Source organism: Alternaria metachromatica, assembly GCF_023757995.1.
Source record: "Alternaria metachromatica strain BMP 0045 chromosome Unknown scaffold_7, whole genome shotgun sequence".
Classification (NCBI taxonomy): Eukaryota; Fungi; Ascomycota; class Dothideomycetes; order Pleosporales; family Pleosporaceae; genus Alternaria; species Alternaria metachromatica.
Window position 1 is genome coordinate 567,706 of NW_026055498.1, and position 20,696 is coordinate 588,401.

A 20,696-nucleotide genomic window follows, 5' to 3' on the forward strand; every position below is an offset into this window, starting at 1 on the left:
TGGGTGTTGAAGTTGGGTGTGCGGCGACGTGGCGCCACTGAGCGAAGGAAACGTTTTAGCATGCAGGAGTTGTTTTGGAGTGGTTTTCGATTGGGAAAGAAGTCTAGATGAAAAGAAGGTATATATGTACAAAGATATAGGTATGAAGGTTACGGGGCTACGTAGATCCAATAACCCTAGAATTTTGGAAGCCTTCACTGACGCTTGACGTACTCGACAGGTCCGTCGTACTTGTCCTTCCCAATTACGTAGTAGTAACCCATTGCAAAGACGACAAGTACAGCGAACATGACTATGGACCAGTTCATGTCTGCCAAAGACGGGTTTGGCACCTCGGGGAAGCAGATCAACACGATAGCCAAGGAAAGGTATGTGATAGCGATGATGTTGATGTAAATGCCCGCCTTGCCAAGGTCGAATTTGGACGGAAGGAGTGGTTCTCCGAGAACACGTTTCCTGATCATGCAGCCGATGACGATGATGTTGGCCGTGAAGATACCGAGACCTCCTAGCGCGATGACGATGTTGAAGGCGATGGCGGAGCCGATGTTGATCAAACTCAAAAGTGCGGTTCCTACGAGGGTAGCGATGACGGAGTTGACGGGGATGTCCCAGCCTGGTGGTACCTAGGGTGAGGATTAGCGAAAGGATCAGGAAGCGGGAAGGATGAACGTACGTAAGCGAACCAGTTGGAGAATGGGAGACCTTGATCACGGGCGAAAGACCAGAGTTGGCGGGATGAAGCTGTCACCTGGTTGACCGAGCTGAACATGAGCAGCGAGCAAATGAGTACTACCAGGATGTTGGTGGCTACGATAGATCCCGTCGCATTCAACAAGATCTGGATCCATGGCTGACCAAGCGGGGTGGCGAGAAGCGTGTCGAGGTCGTTGCCGAGAGTGGAAAAGACGGTGACAGTCATGATGAAAGCCAATGAGTAGTTCACGACGGCCGTGGAGACCATGGCTCGAGGGCTGACCCACGCAGCGTCTTTGACTTCCTCGGCGAGATGGACGGCCAAGTCAGGGTCTCCAAGGGTAAGGATGGGACCAAGAATACCGACGAGAGTCGCGAGACCTGTATTACCCCAGCCACTGGGGTCTTCAAAATGGGTCCATGTGGTTGTGACATCTGAGCGCTCGCCCATGACCCAGAGGACGACGACGAAGGCGAAGAATCCGAATACATGGAGGACGAGTCCAAAGCCTTCCAGCAGGGGAAGCTTCCTGACTAGAACGGTGTTGCACAGGATTGAGAATGTGGTGATGGCGATGGACAGAAGGGTGCTATGCCAGCCTTGGATGACATAGGATGGCTTGTTCAGCACGATCAGAGCTGTGAACTGATCGGCGACCGCAAAGGCCGTACCAGCCATACCTGTTTGCCATGCGATGACACACAGCCATCCTGGATTGATCGGTCAGTACTGCATACATGCTGCGTTCAACCATAGGTAGCATACCGGTGATGTAGCTGAGTATCTTCTGATATTTCCTGGGTGCCAATTCCGATATCCAATGGTATTGCCCACCAGCTGTCGGAGCCCTATGTTTGTGTCAGTGAGACGCATTAATGCCTTATCAATTTCACAATCACCTACATGGACACCATCTCTGCCAATGAAAGCGTGACGAAGAACATGCCGAAGCAGACGACGACAAGTAACCAGATACCGCCGGCAGCTCCTCCATTGTAGAGCGAGATTCCGATACCACTACAGCAACGTCAGCAGTCTTCTTCGTCTTCGAAGAACAGTACCATACATCAATGCGTATTCCCATGTGCTGCCAAGCAGTACAGCAAAGCCGAAGATGGTCAAGAACTTGAATTGCCGCTGATCTCTTGTCAGTATATCGGAACCTCTCCGGCGGGCGTTTTCAACATACTCTCAACTCCTGCAGCTTGCCCATGCGATCCATATCGCTCTCATCACTATGTGTGCCATACTTTTCACCCACGGCAGTCTGGTTCGCCAGCTCGATGCTGGTGGGAGAGTCGATCGCCTCCGAAGGACCCTTCATCATGCTGTCGTTCATTGTCGCGATGCGTGCATGCCACAATTAGATGGAGGAGTGTAGTCGGTAACCAGTAATCAGAAGAAAAGAAATTCGATAGGGTGGTTCCGATGTCTGCTGCGGGACGTACTATCCCATTCGAGAGGGTGGCGCTGGGTGGAGCAAACGCGCTCAGCTGTCTCGTTCGCTTGGAGACACTGCAGGGTATCTGGTACGTAATAATGGGAATCAAAGGATCTGGAGGATCAGATTGGAGACCGGGGGCCTGGCGCATGCCGCGAGCTTGTTCGCGTGTTCGCAGGTTTTCATGTGGCAGTGGGACTCTCTGGACGCACTGGACAGGTTCAGTATGCTCCGCAGCACGTATTGTAGGATCTAGATGCTCTTCGCTTATGCGCAGAGAAATGGCAGTCACAGAAGGACCGGCTTGCGCACCGGCTTGCGCCGCAGAACTGCCGTTAGTCTAGGATCCTGACGGGTCGGGAAGCCCACGCGTGGGATGGCTGCTCGACTGCATTTCTCCTGCGTCGGAGCTTTAACCGGATGGGAACATCGTCTTTGGCGACTGCAAGCATGATGACACAGTGACATGTTGATCTGCAACATCTTCGTGAAACTGCCATGCGTGGAATGCAGCCAGAGATACGATGCGAAGATCGAAGATGGGGACAGTGGAGTGGTACATGTGAAATGAGAGATTGTTCTGAAGGATGGTGTGGGGTGAGTGGCGCCGACGGGACGGCTGGTGGACTTCTGGAGACTTCAGGCCTTTAGCGCAGGGAAAAGCTTGAGTCAGCCCGGGCCGCTGGCCGCGCGTGTCAGGACTCGAGGACAGCATTGCGAGCTAACAATCAGACCACGCCGATGCGACTCACAAATACTTCCACGAGTGAAGCGAGCCGAATACATATTAACGTGATCTTGTCTACTGCGCGCAGTAAATCTCTGACGCGAGAAGCACCGAGAGTCTTATGACAGACTCGCCGTCTCCCGTACAGCCCCAAATACCCGGTGGGAGCGGGCTGCGGGAATTCCGACCTCTTCGTTTTATGTATGTACAGTAGGGCCGTACTGCATACTTGTTGCTCTCTATATACAGGCACGGCACGGTTCGGTCAGTGCTCGGCCGATTGCGCACGAGGGAAAATTGATCGGGATTGGATGCTGGGTATCATCATCTCGGCATCCCAGCCCTTGGCGACCAATGCAGGCAAAGTCCCGGAGGCGAGCGGCTATCAGGAGCCAAGGTAGCGACCCAGTATTCAGGATCACTCTTGCGCCTCACGTTCTCGAGTGTGATGGAGGGACATGAGTGACACGGTAAGATCTGTTCTTTGAGGCCCGACATGTTTCCAACAACCAACGGTGTCCAGAACCTTATTACTGCATGTCGTGCGCAACATAGCAGCCGTTTATAACGCCTTTTTGCCAGTCTGTTTGGCCTCACGCGACAGATGGCGTACTCATCCAGTTCCTCGCCCCTGGCCAGGGCGTCGGACAACCGCTTTGCCCGCATCACAACCACCGATCAGGGCGCGACGCTTTGGGTCGTCACGCTTCTTTCCATGATTTATGCGATCCTGGTACTTGCAGTTCGCCTTGGGTTCACGAAATGGAGAGCGCATACCTGGGACGACTTTGTCGTCGTAGTAGCACATGTACGCGTCGCGAAGCCCCGCCTTTACTGCCGTTATCAGTATGATCCGAAGCTGACGTAAACACAGCTTTTGGCGTTCAGCATGTGGGCCTTCTTGTTTTCAGCGCTGAAGAGGGGTCTCGGGAAGTCGTATAGCATCTTAGAAGATGCAGAGATATCTAAAACACAAGAGGTCAGCCAAAGGTCTCTTTTCTACCTCCGTTTCATCCAACACGCTGATATACGCTGACACTTTGGATGTCGTCAGCTTTTTTATACGAGTTGCATCCTGCTATACATTGCACTCGCTTTTTCGAAGGTCTCTATCCTCATGCTCATCCGGTCTGTATTCGCGCGGAACGTCAAAGTCTCCATACTAGCGATTGGCACCGGCGTCGTCGTAGTGGTGTTGGGCCTGATCGGAGCCATTGCAACCAGGACCGAGTGTTCAGTTGATACCGTCATACCGAAGCCTGGAGACGAGTATTGCGTCGATTTAGTAAGTCTAACCTCCGTCTGCTTCGAAAGGCAGTATCAGCTCGCATGAGTGGTGCCTCATATCTGGTGCCATCCCTGTCAATGTTCTCTTGTCAGATCCACACATGTTTCCGCACAAACACTGACTTGTCAGATTCCCTGGCTCAAAGCAATTACTGTCGGTGACATGATCACCGAGGTAATCATCATGGCCTTGCCGATAATAGGCTTCCACTCGTCTCTCATGTCGATCAAAAGTAAATTCATCGTTGTGATGGCCTTCTTTACGAGGATACCGTACGTATGAGCCCCGGATCGAGCTGGCAACGACACTTACACCTTTTAGAAACGTTGTCTTCGCTCTTATGCACTTCCTCGCGTATGCCGAATTCGTAGAGAGCCGTGAATCAGCCATTCGCATCGTCCCGACCGTCGCCTGGCAAAGCGTTCTTCTTTCTTTCAACCTCATATCCGCAACAACTCCACTCCTCAAAGGCTTCACCCAAGGATTCATGACACAAGGAGTATCCCTAGGATACTTACGTGAGGGAACAACAGGCGGAGGTAGTGGGATGTCAGGCGGCAGTTATGAACTCAAGTCCCTGACGAAGAGTACTCGATCGAAATCGAAGTTCTCGTCGTTGAAGCTGACGCCGTCGGATGCGTACGCCACCACAACAGTCGAGGGGAACTCTGAAGAAGATACTCTCCCACCCTCAAGACTAGACCGCTTAAGGGGCCAGGAGAGCTCCAGAAAATCGACCCTCCCACCCTCAAGGATGGACTGCATGAGAGGTCAGCGAGCGGAGCGTGCATCTATTGCAAGTCAAGAGTCGCAAAAGATCATGATCAAACAAGAATGGCAGATTTCGGCGGCATAGACCGTAGGAGCATCTTTTCTGAGCATGTGGTGTTGTATGCCATGGGCTTGTACCGTAGCGTCCATTCCAGTTTATATGCAGGTGCCGAATTCGTTCTTCCCTTGCGCGACAAGGATTTTGCGATGCGCTTACCTAAGCCGCCGGGATTACCCCGCCAAGTGGCGACGCAACATTAAACTCCGACATCTCCACGCACCCAGGCAAGCGACCACCCACACTTCCCATTATCTCTTTACCAATAAGATGGCACCACTAATCTTTGGGACGGCACATTTCTGGTTCCGGGCGCTAAAAACGGTCCTGAGATAGCGATCATGGCGTACCCATTCTTCGTCGTTCCCAAAATCGCTTCTTCGCTACCTAGGTACAGGACGAATCGTCACCTGCACGCCCTCTACTCTTATGAGACCTAATCACGGAAGGGAATATGCTGAACCTTTGCCATCAAGCTTTGGCGCGAACGCAATAGCACCTGACGATGGGGATGAGCCCACGAAAAAGAGGACAGGGTCGCGTGACCTGCATGTCGACACTCAGGCAAACACCACATCTTGCGATATCGACGACGTCGTCGAACAAGACAAGCCTACGAGCCAACCAGTATCATGGAGCGAATTGCCTCGCAAAGACCAGCTCTTCGTCCTGATGCTTGCTCGTCTGTCCGAACCTTTGACTCAGACCTCCCTGGGCGCATATCTCTACTACCAGCTCCAATCCTTCGATCCATCACTCCCAGAGTCGACCATCTCCTACCAAGCTGGCATCATCGGCGCAGCATTTCCGGCGACTCAGTTCATGACCGCCATGCTATGGGGACGCTTCTCAGATGCAGAGTACGGTGGTCGAAAGAGAACGATATATCTTGGGCTACTTGGCACAATGCTTAGCATCATTGGCTTTGGCTTCTCGCGCAGTTTCGCCATGGCAGTGGCCTTCAGATGTCTTGGTGGTATACTGAACGGCAATGTCGGCGTGATGAGGACCATGATCAGTGAGATTATTAAGGAAAAGAAGTACCAGAGTAGAGCTTTCTTGATCTTGCCTATGATCTTCAACGTCGGCGTCTTGGTCGGACCTATCATGGGTGAGTATCATCGAGTGGTCTACATAACAGAACGTACTGACAGCAAGCAGGTGGTGTACTCGCAGACCCCTTTGCCAGCTACCCTTCCCTATTCGGACCCAACTCAACCTTCGGCGGCAGGGATGGGGTACAGTGGATGAAGCGATACCCTTACGCCCTACCCAATCTCACGAGCGCCGTGTTCCTATGCCTATCATCTTTTGCCGTTCTCTTCTTCCTTGAAGAGACAGGTGAACTTTGCAAGGACAGGCCCGACCTAGGTCTTCGCGTTGGCCGATGGATACGTCGGACGATCTTTCGCCAGAACATCGCATCTGAAGATGGGTACAACGCTGTACCGGAGGATGACTTTGAGCTACAACCCACACCAACGTCGATACATGCACCACCGTCCGCTAGTCTTGACAAGCCGAGGATTATCGTTAGACAGCAGCTACCCTTCCGTCGTATCTGGACTCGCAACCTCGTCACAACACTCTGCGCGCACGGCGTTCTTGCTATGCACGTAGGTACCTTCAACGGCCTCTGGACTATCCATCTCTCTACGCCTCGCTTCGACCGTAGTCACCCATATCCTCCTGGTTTCACCCCTCACGGCCTATTCTTTACCGGCGGCCTTGCTATGCCTCCAGCGCGTATCGGTATAGCACTTGCTATCATCGGTGTCATCGGCATACCCTTGCAACTCTTCGTTTACCCACGAGTTGCGCATCGTCTAGGCACCGTTGGTTGCTATCGCATCTTCCTCGCTCTCTTTCCGGTGATGTACACGACAGCTCCGTTCTTGAGTCTGGTTCCCAGCTGGACGTCCCCGCCTGATGGTGTCAGTGGACCTTGGATCTGGATCGCTATTACATGTGCTTTGTTCATACAAGTCCTCGCTCGCACATTCGCCCTGCCGTGTACGGCTATACTCATCAATAATGTCAGTCCACACCCGTCTGTGCTGGGTACCGTTCATGGTATAGGCCAGTCGGTATCTAGTCTTACCCGGACCGTGGGGCCGATACTTTTCTCCTGGGTATTCGGCAGGGGGCTGGACATGGGCATGATCGGACTGGCTTGGTGGTGTATGGCTGCCGTTGCGATAGCTGGCTGGGTGCTTGCACAGGGTGTTAAAGAAGGGAATGGACATGAAATACTGCTAGAAGGGGAGAAGGAAGAGTCTGACTGAAAATGTAGACATTAATTCATCTAGTAATCTCATTCCTGGTGCAAGATTCGATCACCACCTGGCAGCTACTATCTACTCAGGCTTTCTATCCTCTATCCTTATCACTACTCATCATGCCTACGCTACTTTCCACAAGCTGTAACCTGCAACGCACGGCTACCTCGTATCCTCTTCGGTCCCTCATTGGCAGCTTGCCCAATGCATATCACACTCTTATATACATCTCAGTTCACCATCGCTAATCTCCAAGAGACCCCCCCTACCATTATAGTCCTTGACCTCAAGCCGCCGCCCCCTCCCCAAACCCCCCATTCACCCCCTCCTCATCCGCAAAAAGCCCAAACACCTTCTCAATCCTCCCCTTCGTATCCTTCGCAACCCCATCCACCTCACCCCCTAGTACCTCCATAAAAACATTCAACTTCCCCCTCCAATCCGCCACATCATCGCTCTCAAAGTCAATGTCAGGATTAAACCACTTCGCCTCCGCCGCATCGATGACCCATTTCAACGACCTGTTGAGAAAGACGAGGTGGGAGCCGCGAATTTCCTTGTTGGACTGCAGATGGGTTTGAAGAGAGATCATTTCGGAGGCGAAGAAGGTTTTGAAGTGGGGGTTGCAGAAGGCGGAGACGAGGCTGGAGGAGGAGGTGATTTTTGAGGAGGAGAAAGAACCCATGCCTAGTTCGACGTCGGGTTTGGATGCGGATTTGGGGGGTAGTTGGGGAGGGGTGGAGCGAGGTTTTGAGGGGAGTTTGGCCGTAGCCTTTTCGGTTGGTAGGGGTTTGGATGGTAGGTAGCCTAAGCCTGAGAAGAGGGGGGTGTTGACCTTGGCGATGGGGGCCGTGGTCACGGGCTGTGGCGGCTGCGAGGGTGTTGGTGCGGGTATGGGGGCTGTGGGAACTGTAGGTGTGGCGGCGACATGGCTTGTAGAAACGTCCGGCGCATCTGCCATGTCGATCTCTGGAGAGGACATACCGCTGTTGGCTGCGCTTGAGCTGCTTGTAGCAGCACTGAAGCCCATCGCGCTGGGCTGTGTACCCGTCGAACTTGCGAGCGTACTCGTACTGAAGGTCGACGCGGTACCCCAAGACCCAGCCAAACTTCCAGAGGTATCACTACTTGGAGACGACGACGGTGATGACGGGGCAGATGTAGGCGGACTACCAAACACGCCACCGCTCGCCTCGAACGCGGCCAGTTGGTCCATAGTATCGTATTCACACTCCATCTCGTCTCCCTCCGCCTTTCTCAACTTCTCTTGTTGCTGCTCCACAAAGCCGTGTGCTATGGACCGCCATGTGGACTTATGTCGCGTAAAGCGAGCGTCGAAGGGTTTGTGCATCGAGCTTGAGCTGGTAAGGGGAGGGGGTTGGATGTCTATTCGGCGAGGTGTCTTACCGCGCAAGTCTGTCGCTCGTACTGCTGGGTGTGGCTCGCGATGGGTATGGACGGACAGGTAGGTGATGTGTGTCTTGGAGACGCGGGAGTTGGAAGTGCGGTTGTTGGGGGTGCGCTTGTAGGCCATGGCGGCGGTAGGTGGTGACTTGATCATCTTGCCTGTTAATGACAGAGGCGAAGATGGGCCGGTGTGATGGGTGTTCGCGAGAGATTTGGTATAGATACGATCGTGCTTGCGAGTAGAGGACGGCAAGTCTGTCCAGCTGGGGCTATCGTGAGATGGGAACGCGACGGTGACCGCGTATTGCTAGTGTTGGTCCAAAGCGCCGTCAATACTGCGTGACCTGCGGCAGTGAAGCGGTGTATAAGTCGAAGTGAATGGAGGTGAAAGGGCGGGCAAGAGCTCACGAACAGCCTGGTGGGCGTCACGAGCACACGCCCTGTCACTGAATCAACAACTGAGTGAGCGCTACACATTGTACACAGCCATTACTATGTCTTAGAACGTAGACAATACTTATTGAGAAGAACTGGAGTAAGGAGGGCGTTGTGTAAGTACCACTTCGAAGCTCGACTTTGCGGTCCATATGATATACAATCAACTGATTTCTACTACGCGTTTGGGATGATTTATGTATTTATACTATCAGAAGAATATATATCTGCCTCTACACCCCCATCAATCCAAATGATAGACACTCACCCTTCAGCCCTCCTCTCAGACACCATCCCACCTTATACAAGAAAAAAGCTGAACAGGTCTGCAGGCTACATTAAGCTAAAGCCTTGCAAAGTAGGTACCCTGTCGTTAACGTAGGCTCCTAGCTGTTCAGTCTTTCCCTTGTATGGGGTGATCCACATCGGTGGTATGCACTGTACCCACCTCAACACTAGACATAAGCTCTATTCGCCACGTCCAAACCTCTTCTTCGGATCGTAGCGCTCGATCTCTCCGCGAGCAGTCCGACTCGGTCTCGGCTTCGCTCTCGGCTTACTTACCTTGTCATCTTCCACCTTCTTTTCTGGCTTCCTTGGCTCTACTTCTAATCTACTGCCACGCTTGTTTGTGGCAGCTGACCGTTCATGTGCTCGACTGTCCATCTCCCCAGTAGAACGCGCTGCAAACATCTTTTCTCGGCGTCGTGCCTCAACTTCTCGTGCCAGTGCATATCTGTCGACCGGCGCAGCTGGCTCCGCTGGTGGTTCCACCACTGTCGCACGTTTGCTGCTACTCCTCTCCTGTGAATCATCGCGACGGCGGCGACGTCGTTGTTTGTCTCTCTCTTCCTCTTGGTGACGATACTCTTCCTCTTGAGCTCGCTTCTTCTCTTCAATCTCCAATCTCCGTTCGTTTTTTGCTTCACGCGCTCGCTGTATCTCGGCTTCTTCCTGCTGACGACGCTTTGCCACCCTTTCGCTGGTGATCTGCTTCGCCCGCTGTATCTCGGTTTCTTCCTGTTGACGATGCTTCTCTCGCTTTTCGTCGGTAATCTGCTTCGCTCGCTCCATTCGCCTGTCGTCTTCCTTCTTACGTTCAAGAACTGTCTCGTCCAAGTCACTTGAGCGTTGTGCTTGCTTCTCCGTTCCTTTCTGCTCTTTCGCGTCGGACTTCACAAGACCATGTGTTGGGCCTGTCTGGCGCGGCTGCGACTCTGTCATGTGGAGTCGACGGCCTTCTTGGTATGGGCTCTCAGATGGTTGTCTGGTGCTGCTTCTTGCACTATAATCATTCTCATCGCGTTGTGCACCTGGAGATCGGCTTCGCCGTCTGGACTCCCGATCTCTTCGTGAATTGCGCGAGTGGCGATTATCTTCGGAGTGATGTTGGCCTTCGCGTGGTCGACTCGGAGAGATAGACCGACCACGGTACCGTGTTGCAACCCCGGAAGCTTCGTTATATTGAGTGCATTCCATCGCACTTGTCGCGTCATTGCGCGCGACACTGCCATCTTTGTCATGTACAAAATGGTCTGTGTTAGTATCCGTTCCGATAGGGGAAGGATCGGTATGAGTGGCTGACGACTTGAAGCGTTTTGGCGGTCTGGTAGTTACTTCAGGCTCGCATTGGTCGACAGACTTTCTCTTCTTGCTTATGTTAGAAGGCGATCGAGATGACGTGTCTGAGTTCGTATTGTTCGACATTGTGGCGTCGTAGACAATATACTCATCCGCAAATTTCTCGCCGCCAAACGCAATGACGGTCCCCTCATTGCTTTCAATGACGGTCGGTCTCTGTTTTTGACACTCCGTGGATTCCTCCTCGCTTACTTCTGAGCTCTTTCTCTTACGTTGCATTTGTTTCTGACCACTGTCTCCGTCCGCATCTTGCTTTCTGGCTTCTTGTGGGACGAGTTGAACGTAGCCGTAATCTTCAATGGACGGTGGATCGGACTTCTCACTCGGTATGCAGGTTTTGACAGTACGAATGTGCTGGGGTGTGCTCCCATTGGCACTGGCGTCGTGTTGTTTGAGTGAGGGTGGCGTTGGTGGCGGCGTAAGACTTGAAGCTGCGCTGAAGGTGTACTCCCTTGCTTTCACGTCAACCCCAGCCTCTGTCTCTGGAGTCCCGCTATTCGAGAGTTGCGTGGGATGGGTGATAGTGGAGCGCGGCTCGATCTCTTCGCCGTAGATGTTGGGTAGGGAAAGGCCGTCAACATTCGCGTTGGCCGCGTTGCCTTGGTGATCAAACTGAACACTGGTGTCGAGCTGCTCTGAGTGTACGATGTAGTCGTCTCTTGTTTCCGACCAGACCTTGTATCCTGCCGATAGAGCTGCGTCGCGCTGTTTGTTAACTAACAGCGATGCCTTGACCTTTGCTTTTAGAAGATCCTTCTTGCATTGCGCTACATCCTTGGTCTGGAACGATGAGGTGACATAGTTTGCGCGCCTATTGGAAACGTCTGGAGCGGGGAATGGCGCGCTCTGAACGACGTCGTGCGCTGATGGTCCCGGCTTGTAGCGACCAAGTGCTGCAGATCCAATTTTGCTGACGAGCTCCTGGTGTGTAGGCTCGCGATCGTAAATCTTGCGGAAACCATCGGCATTGCTTGGTGGAAGTGTTTGTATACCAGCACTGCGGTACAGGACGTGTCCTTGAGTAGTCACCTCGGCTGTCGATGGGACCGCCTCATGTTCCGACGACCCAGACTTGCCGTGTTTAATCGATGATGTAGCAGCACTAGAAAGCCTGCTTCCTGGTAGAGTTGCTGCGCTGGTAAACGTATTGTAGGGAGTTGTCTCGGCTGCAACGGCGCCGATATCAGAAGTGGTGTTGACATGTTCCAGAACCTGCTGCAGGCGTGCGTCGGCGGCGGGTGCTCGTTCAGTCATGACTGGTGATGTGGATACCGCGGACACGTGAGGATAGTTGGGCTGCGGACGTTGACAAGTGATGTCGCAATATGTGGTAATGCAAGTCGGTGGAAGGTGCAAACGTAGGATCAGGGTCCAGCTGGACAATAGCAGCTAGCGCGGAACCAAGTCGAAAATTGCGTGCGTCAAACACCTCGTGAATCCGACGTCTCAATAAAAGTGAATACATGTTTCCCGAATAAGAATGTGTCTGAACTCTTACCCCATCCATTGTTACATTGTTTCGATGACATTATGTGAATAATTCCTCGCCCAAATTGGCATCCAGATCTGCGAAAAGAGATCAAGACGTGTACTTTTCCGCGCAGTGTCCTAGCTCCTATCGTAGCATATTCGCGATTATGGGTACAGAATCATGCGCAAGTAGTCGCTCCAGTACGGTGCATTGGTGGTGAAATGGCTGAGCTGTAGCGGTCAATACATCGCTCTTTCGATCTCAACGTCCTCATCACAAAGCCACCACGTGAACTTCGTAGGGCTGAAGTCGCTGGTGTATGCCTCTTCTGAGACCTCTCCGACGTTTAAGTCTTGCGAATGAAGTATGCATGGCGTGGGTTATACCAACTAGGGAACGATATGGTATGTGTACTCTGTGTTGAACGGACGCGGTGGCGAGAGGCAAATGAAACTGATGAGGGTTGAGGAGATTAGAAGGTCCTGGGGTTATGAAGCGCTTGTGCTCCATTACTTTGTTTTCATTCCTTTGTTTTCATTCTCGCCCTCGTGTTTGAGAGACACACTGTGACAAGGTGAGTACGTGTTCCTGCTCTGGCACTCACGTAGAGTTCCCGTGATTAGTGATGGTAAGATAGATAGCCGTTACCGTCAAGCTGTCAATGGTCGGAGGAAAGCAGTTCTGCGTTGGTAAGCGGAGTCTGAGTTTTGACAATTTGTGCATCCGTTGAAAGATTGAAGCTTCCATTGGGCCGAGAGTCGCTTCCCCGTCTCTGCGGGGTGGATATCGATCTCAATGCAGCATGCCTTGCGAGACGCATGCGTGCTGCTTGGCCAAAAGACGCGTAGGCGTGTCGTAATTCCAGGGCAATCGAAGATGCCAAGTTGGTGAACCGTTGACAAGCCTCGATCGCAAGCGACTAGCAAGCGACGTTAGCTATAGCGCTGAGCTTGGAAATGTCGATGAGCTGCGGTCATCAGTCGGTCGGCTGTGCTGCGGGCCGCGATGAAACGCCGCTGGGGTGCATTGCGCAAGCATCGTCAACATGCCACAAGCCTACTTGGCGTCATAGATCAGAGGGTCGACTCTTGCGAACGTCCAATGGCAGGTGGGATGGTGAAGGTACGATATACGAATGAGCGAGTGAAAATGAGAGCAGCACGTGGATGCGCGAAGAACGGTTCGCGCGAGGCTGACTTGACCAAGAATAGCGGATAAGCGGGGCAGATCAGCGTCATTGGGCAGCGGCTCCCGGCGCAGTTGCAGGGATGTGCGTACAGCCTCATGGGAGACGCGTATCCGGTCGACCAGCCATAACATGTCCACGCCGCCGCCGCACATCCACTAACCTGCCAGCTCATCGTTCGTTCCAGGCACCTGGTCACATCACAAACCACACGCAGTGTCCAGACGGGTATAATATGACGCAATGTTAGACGAGAACCTCCCCAGTACGTGTTCCCAGCCCAGGCGTCCGGGCCAATCGCCATATCAATAGCGGTAGTGGTACTAACCAGTCTCTAGCCTTCTTTCTCAAGGCCTCGACCGACAAGCTCAAGCACCACGAATCCTTCTACTTCACCCAGAACGGCTCCGAGCCCGAGGCGCAATATGCCCTCCACCACGTCGACCCAGCCTCCCACGAGGCGAAGAACACATACGCCGTAGCCTTGTTCGACTCGCGCAACCCCGAGGTGCTATACGGCGAAGTGCTTGCGAAGCCGGGATGGTCGCACCCAACATTGTCCCAGGAGGAGATTCGCAGGAATGGCGGAGTGCCTCCCCCGCCCCAGCCCATCTACCCCACCGAATTCGCTATCCAACTCTACAACCCCGACTCGCGCGTTGTCGTTAAGCACTCGACAGCGAAGTGGAGCAGCACCGTCAGCTGGGAATTCAGCATACCCCAGGTCACCTTCAGGACGCCGAGCAACTCAACGCTCGATCGTAGCCTTGCGGACCCCGGCAGCGATGCGAACACGCCCAAAGTCAACTTTGCCTGGCGGAAGGAGGGCAGGCTGGGCAAGGACATGACATGCTACATGACGGGCAAATCGACCGATCCCACCGGCAAGAAGGTCAAGAAGAGCAAGGAACCGGATATCGCCGTTGCCCTGTTCTCCGGCCTGAAGGAGCTTACAATCATGGAGTCCAACCTCTACCGCGTCGAGATTGAGGACTACAAGGGGCTGGAGGTAGCTTTGCTCATCGGGGCCGCTGTAATACGCGATCTGTTTTTCAGCGATCTGAATGACCAGTTCCACATCAACGCCAACATTCGAAAGAACAGCGCGGGTGTGCGCGCGAGGAAGGGCTCATCGCCGCTCGAAGGCCCGAACATCACAGCACCAGTCATGACACCACAGCCTCCTCCGCCGCCAGCCTACACCCCTTCATCGTCGCAATACCCACCCGAGAAGGTTGCCCTTCAGCCTGCCGGCGGTGCTGGCGCGAACGCACAAGTACCCCCACCTTCATATACCAGCAACAACAATGCCGCCAAGCGCTCCTCGCTACCTCCGCTAGCTACCAACCAGGCCCGGCCCAGCCAGCCTCCACAACCCGTCCAACCTCAGCGACCTGTTCAACAGCAGCGTCCGCCTCAACCGCAGCGCCCAACACAACAATGGCAGCCGGGGCCAAGGTTAGATCCACGGGCACAGTGGGAGCTTGATGCTGAGACGGCGCGCTTGAAGGCACAAGTGGAGGCCGAGGCACGCGAGCAGAAGCGACAAGAAGAAGCGAACCGAAAAGCTCGGCGCAGGCAGGAAGAGGAACAAGAGCGCAAGACACTGCAGTTCCTCGAGCAGGAGCGAAAGCAGAAGGAACGCGAAGAGAAGGAGCGACGCCGGAAACAAGCTGAAATCGACAAGGAGACAGAACGCTTGAAGAAGCAGTTTGGCGACCAGTCCAACCTCCTCCAGCGCCCGTCCCCACAGCCTCAGCGACACTCCTCACCCCTCGTACAGGGCGGATGGCAGAACCAGCGACCGAGTCCAGCGCCCCGCCCTGCACCCGTTCCCGCACAACCCCCGCGCATGCAGCAACCCCAAGGTGTATACCTGCAAGCACCTGTACAACATCGACCCGCTGCTAGTCAGAGCAGCTTCTTCAGCAATGGACTACCAAAGCCGGTTGCCAAGGCTAAGAAGAGCTTCTGGGGCTTAAGAACACAAAGTGAGAGCAATGCCGAGAAAATCAAGAAGAAGAAAAGTAGCATGTTTTGATGAATGGTTCTTTGGCGCTTGGGTCAGGGCATTGGGAACGGCATTGGGTATGGAGTTTTTGATTAGTGAGTCTTTATGATACCAGACCTTGCAATACAGTCATGTTTATCTACGATCATCTTGTTTTCTGTGCGTGTTCGTGTTGATCTGCGGTACCTACCTAGGTAGATGCCATGCAATAATTCAGGCTTTACCTCGTTGGTGCTAGCGTTCCCGCGACTTCTACATCCAGATTCAGGACCACACCACACCACGTCCAGCATCGGCTTCCCGCTTCTTCAATCTTACATCAATTACATTCACCTAAAGTTCAGCCACGAAGGTGCCTAAACCCGTGCCATCACCTCATCTCCTCATCCCTTCAGCTCGACGTTGCCCGCTCCTCCGCGAAGCGAGCACACCTCGCCAAGACCAAAACTTGCTCACTTGAGCACATTATCCTGGGGTCCGTATGCAGGGTCGCAGCTATAGCTCGCGCCACAACATGTTCGCTACAACCATGAGTGGATGCGTGCACACCGGTTCCAGACTTTCGAGTAAGACCTTGGGTTTCCATTGGATCTTACACACAGTGTCCTCGCTTTCCCAATGCCGTGGTCGCGGTTAGGCGAGGAAAGGCTTCTTCGTGCTTGCTTGGCAGCGGAACAGAGGTAGATGGATTCCGCTAGTAGGACAGGCATCTAGGTGGAACTGGATGTGAAGGAGGAAGGTGTGTTGGAAGTTGGGGTGGGTATAAATGGTTTGGCAACTGCATGTCAGATGCTGTGCGCCTGTTGAAAGAACGGTTCTCTTTTCCCATCTCAAGTCTTTCTGCTTTCGCATTTCCTCGTCTCTACCTACCCTACGACTGAACCTACTTGCAGTATTAACTAGTAACTGTAACTTCAATCATGTTGTCAACCACCCTCCTCACAGTCGCCGCCCTCGCCGCGGGCGCAAACGCTCACTTCCGCCTTCTCGCACCCACATGGCGCGGTAGCTCCTTCGAAGAACCAGCGAGCCAATGGATCTACCCATGCGCCAATGTGAACGAAACGACCGACATGGCGAACCGTACGAATCCCATTCCTCTTTCTTCTCCCCAACATCCTGCCTACCCATCCTAAACCCCTCCCATACCATCTTGTCCCCCAATCCCGGCTTTCTAACCCACTAACCCACCCACAGGAACTCTCTGGCCCCCCACCGGCGGCTCCACCATAATCAACGGCTCTCACACCTCAGCCCTCACCTCCGTGAACCTCGCCCTCGGCAGCAACGCAACGAATTTCAACATCACCCTTCTGGAAATGTTCAACCAGACCGGCGCCGGCGTGTTCTGCATGAAGGAAACCGGGAAAGCGAATCTGGAAGAAGGGTTCAAAGCGGCGGGGTATAGCGGGCTGGATGATGAGAGGATTGATGGGTTGATGGCTACCGTGCAGGTTATTCAGTTGGGACATAGTGGGAGTGCTTTGTATAATGTGAGTTTTTCGAGCCTGGGTGTTTTGGGAGGGGAGGGGAGAAGAGAGTGCTGAGTTTTCAGATGGGGTCAGATGGAAGCTAACGAGTGACAGTGCGCGGATATCATGTTCAACGCTACGGCGGAGTTGCTGTCGGATGATCAGTGCCAAAATGGAACGGATGTCAGTGGTGTGGCGATTGCGAATGTGGGTTCTGTGACGGAAGAAGGTGGGGATGCGGCGGCGTCGCCTGCGCCGACTGGTGCGGCGGGGAGACTTAGTCCTGTTGTGGGAACTGGGATGGTCGCGGTGGTTTTGGCTTGGGCGTTGTTGTAGGGGGTTGGAAGTGATGTGGATCAGCGAAGGATATATGATACCTATGACCGTGTTCGCAACGGGTACTACACTGTTGTTCGTCAGGTAGATTCAACTTGTTCTTCTTCACGGTCCTCCATCTCCATCCTCATCTTCTTCCTCATCCTCCCCCACCTCTTCAATTTCCTCGTCCGGCAGCTCATATTCTTGCGGCACCTCATCCTTCTCTGGCGTGTCAGGCTGTTCTTCCTCTGAGCTAGATTCACCCTCTGTCATACCCGGATTACCGTCACGAGTCGATCTTTCGCATTGTGTACACGACTCAGCGTTCTCTTCGTTGGGCCAACGGCACACTTCACATGTCCATTGGGGCATCTTGACTTTGATGCTGGGGTGAAATGAGGTGGAAGTAGGTAAGATGCCGTAAGTGACTGCGAGAGTGTACGCGTGTGGGTATCTTGATGGAGCGGCCCATGCTAGGGAGTTGCTCACTTTGCTTGCACAATGCTCATTGTTCAGATTGCGTGAATCCTTTGTCATTGTCGATGCGGTACAAAGCGCTTGACGATAAGTGCGCATCAAAAGAATGGAACAACCTGGACGCAAATCTGGCCTCTGGAAAGTACACGCTCTTGGCGCCCGAGTTTGTCTTTCTGACTTCAGAAAGATGGTCCTGTCCGGATTTTTGGAATGGGAGTGAACATCATCGGACCTAAGCATGGTCTAGTAGCAACCAAGAGAAGTGAAACTAAATCATCTGATATCTGTGAATGTGTCAGCTTCTCTCATCACATAACACCGCCGACCTACATCTCTTCTTTTTAAACACAAAGCAGCCTTTACAACTCTACACTCTCTGCCACGAAGCAGTACAACCCATCACTGAGCCTGAACATCTATATTTTCGACACGCATCATCATCGTTTCGAGCACGTGAAAATGTCAGATTCTGATGCTCAAGCCTTAAGTCGCGTGAACGCATACGTAGTGCCGTCATACATACCAAAAGACGCACCAAGAGGCCCAGCTGCCATGCGAGTGTCCCGTCCTACTCAAGACGAAGCCCATGATGAGATCGATGATTGGCTGGAGTCCGGGCTACAGTCGTATACAGAAGAAGGTCAGCGCATACGTGATGCGGCGAACGGCGTCCATGTGCCAAAGCGTTCGAATGCGCTGACAAGCCCGGCGGACGTTGCTGGCAGACGTGAAGAGCCCGAACAAACTTCGCCGCCTCCTGCTTACCCTGAAGAGAATGCCCCGGCGCTCAATGAGGATAACGCGATCGTTCCCGCCCGCTCACACGAGTCCAGGCAGTTCGGTGGAATCGTCCGTCACATCGCCGTCAGCGGTGACTACAACAACATCCACTTGAACACTGGTACTGGGCAGCAGAATATCGCGCATTACGATTATCGCAAGTACCGAGATGAAGAGAATGTTCAAGATTATCAGGTTGCTGGGAACGGCGGCGGAGAGGAAGGCTACGATGGTGCGAACGAGGACCGCAACGACCACGAAAATAGTCAGGATGTTACCCCAGGATATCGTTCGCCCATAGGCGGCCGAGACGATCGAGATAACTGGGGTGACGATCGCTACGATGGAAAGTACAACGGTCGTGATGATCGCCAATATGATGATTACGATGAGAGGTACGAGCGTCGTGGCCGTCGCAACACGCCTGCACGTGACAGCCGCGCTGGTGCGCGCTACGATGATGACGACGGATACCGAAGTGACGGAGGTTACTATAGCTATAGTGATGAGAGTGAGTACAGTGACTGGTAGGTCGAGGGTAGTGTGCGCATCTCGTTCATAGAGACCGTAGCGTTGGTCGACGGCGGAAGAGCTGTCCGTCTGCACGATACGCGTAAAAGCTTTAGATGTGCCGAATAAGATTGGTCCATAGTGAGTTAATTGGATCTGTAATTATTGTAATGCAACGCAGATCCACAACAACATGTTGATATCTTTGCCTCTTCCACGAGACGTAGGTTGAGGAGGGAGAAGATCGGGAAGGCACGCTTGTGAGACGACGCCGAAGCAAAGGCCACCCCGCTTACGTAATGTGTCGTCAAGCGTCATCCATGCGCGAGGCTTATCTTATAAATTAGACGCCCCGCAAAAAACCTTGCTTATAAGTTCTTACAGCTTTTAAAAACTTCTTAGCTAATTATAGAGCTAGCGTATAAACTAAACTTCTTAGCTAATAAGAGCTAATTATATAATACTTATAGTAAAGTATTTATAAAGCGTCTAAAAAAAAATAGCAAAACTTTTAGTAAATAGATATTTTAAATTATAACTTTAGTAAAGTTTACCTATTAGTACTATAATACTACTATCTTACTTTATTATAGTATTAGATATAATAAAAAGTATAAGTTTTTTTTAATACTATTATATTTATTAAGTCTAATTTATACGTAGTATTAATAGAGAAGTATAGTATTATAAAAAATAATATTTTAGCTCTTTAGTGTAATTATATCTTACTAACCTATCTACTATATTCTACTTACTTTATATTTACGCTAAAACTTCTATAAAGCTTTATAAAGTTCTATAAAGCTTTATAACTTTTTATAAACTTCTATACTAGTTATAGTTATATCTACTATACGCGTTACATTATAGTATTATAGTATTATAGTATTATATATAGTAGTACTATAGTACTCTAATAGAGATATTATAGTATTATAAAATACTATAGACTTTTATAAACTACTAAGCTAATAGCTAGCTACTAAGGCTTATAGTAGATAGATTAGCTACTAGCTATATAGTAGTAACTTTCTTAGACTTCTATAAACTTCTATAAAGTTCTTTAGACTACTAGTAACTTCTATAAACTTTTATAAAGTTCTTTAGACTACTAGTAACTTCTTATAGCTAGTTATTTTTATAGAGTAGCTATAGTAAAGTATAAAATAAAGTAAAAAGTAGATAAATATAGTAGATAGTACTAGAGTTATACTATTACTACGTCTAAGTGTATAGTAATTAAGTAAGCTGCGCTTCTAATTAATTAATGTATTACTATAATTCTAGATATAGAATTAGAGAAACTTTCTTTACTAGTAGAGAATATAAGATAAAAATAATATATAGTATTATAAGAGTAGATTATTTAGTATTATCTAAGGCGTATACTATTTTATAGTTATAGTAGTAAAGTACTTAAACTACATAATAAGTAAGTATACGCTCTTTAGCGTCTTATCTATATAAAAGGTAATATATTATTAATTACTATAACTAGCTTTAGTAAGAGCTTTATTTTCTACGCGTATTTAGTATTAACTAAAAAGATTATACTATAGTTAATACTACTCTCTAAGCTAGAGAATAAGTAGCTTAGTAATATATATTATCTTAATAGTGTAAGACTTTACTTAGTTAACGTAAGAACTTATACTTAGTTTTATAAGCTTATTAATAAGATTATCTATAGTAAGTATACTTATATATTAATAGAGTCTAAGTAAGTA

At 51.2% G+C, this 20,696-nt stretch overlaps 6 protein-coding genes across 6 annotated transcripts; 3 read left to right on the forward strand and 3 right to left on the reverse strand.

The window, feature by feature from the left end:
* Nucleotides 1-194: 194 nt before the first annotated feature.
* On the reverse strand, nt 195-2,036 carry J4E83_004199 (uncharacterized protein; the record flags this gene model as incomplete). Its single annotated transcript, XM_049331129.1, has 6 exons — nt 195-626; nt 677-1,407; nt 1,463-1,545; nt 1,601-1,714; nt 1,764-1,834; nt 1,887-2,036. The coding sequence occupies 6 exons, from the start codon at nt 2,034-2,036 to the stop codon at nt 195-197; spliced, it is 1,581 nt and encodes a 526-aa protein (XP_049189675.1).
* Nucleotides 2,037-5,411: 3,375 nt separating this feature from the next.
* On the forward strand, nt 5,412-7,267 carry J4E83_004200 (uncharacterized protein; the record flags this gene model as incomplete). Its single annotated transcript, XM_049331130.1, has 2 exons — nt 5,412-6,093; nt 6,144-7,267. The coding sequence occupies 2 exons, from the start codon at nt 5,412-5,414 to the stop codon at nt 7,265-7,267; spliced, it is 1,806 nt and encodes a 601-aa protein (XP_049189676.1).
* Nucleotides 7,268-7,547: 280 nt separating this feature from the next.
* J4E83_004201 (uncharacterized protein) lies at nt 7,548-9,158 on the reverse strand (the record flags this gene model as incomplete). The annotated part of the gene is made up of 2 exons (XM_049331131.1): nt 7,548-8,975; nt 9,153-9,158. 2 exons carry the CDS (start codon nt 9,156-9,158, stop codon nt 7,548-7,550), a joined length of 1,434 nt encoding a protein of 477 aa, XP_049189677.1.
* Nucleotides 9,159-9,571: 413 nt separating this feature from the next.
* On the reverse strand, nt 9,572-11,998 carry J4E83_004202 (uncharacterized protein; the record flags this gene model as incomplete). Its single annotated transcript, XM_049331132.1, has 1 exon — nt 9,572-11,998. The coding sequence occupies one exon, from the start codon at nt 11,996-11,998 to the stop codon at nt 9,572-9,574; it is 2,427 nt and encodes an 808-aa protein (XP_049189678.1).
* Nucleotides 11,999-13,644: 1,646 nt separating this feature from the next.
* Nucleotides 13,645-15,442, forward strand: J4E83_004203 (uncharacterized protein; the record flags this gene model as incomplete). The annotated part of the gene is made up of 2 exons (XM_049331133.1): nt 13,645-13,666; nt 13,740-15,442. 2 exons carry the CDS (start codon nt 13,645-13,647, stop codon nt 15,440-15,442), a joined length of 1,725 nt encoding a protein of 574 aa, XP_049189679.1.
* Nucleotides 15,443-18,138: 2,696 nt separating this feature from the next.
* Nucleotides 18,139-18,990, forward strand: J4E83_004204 (uncharacterized protein; the record flags this gene model as incomplete). Its single annotated transcript, XM_049331134.1, has 1 exon — nt 18,139-18,990. One exon carries the CDS (start codon nt 18,139-18,141, stop codon nt 18,988-18,990), a length of 852 nt encoding a protein of 283 aa, XP_049189680.1.
* Nucleotides 18,991-20,696: the final 1,706 nt, after the last annotated feature.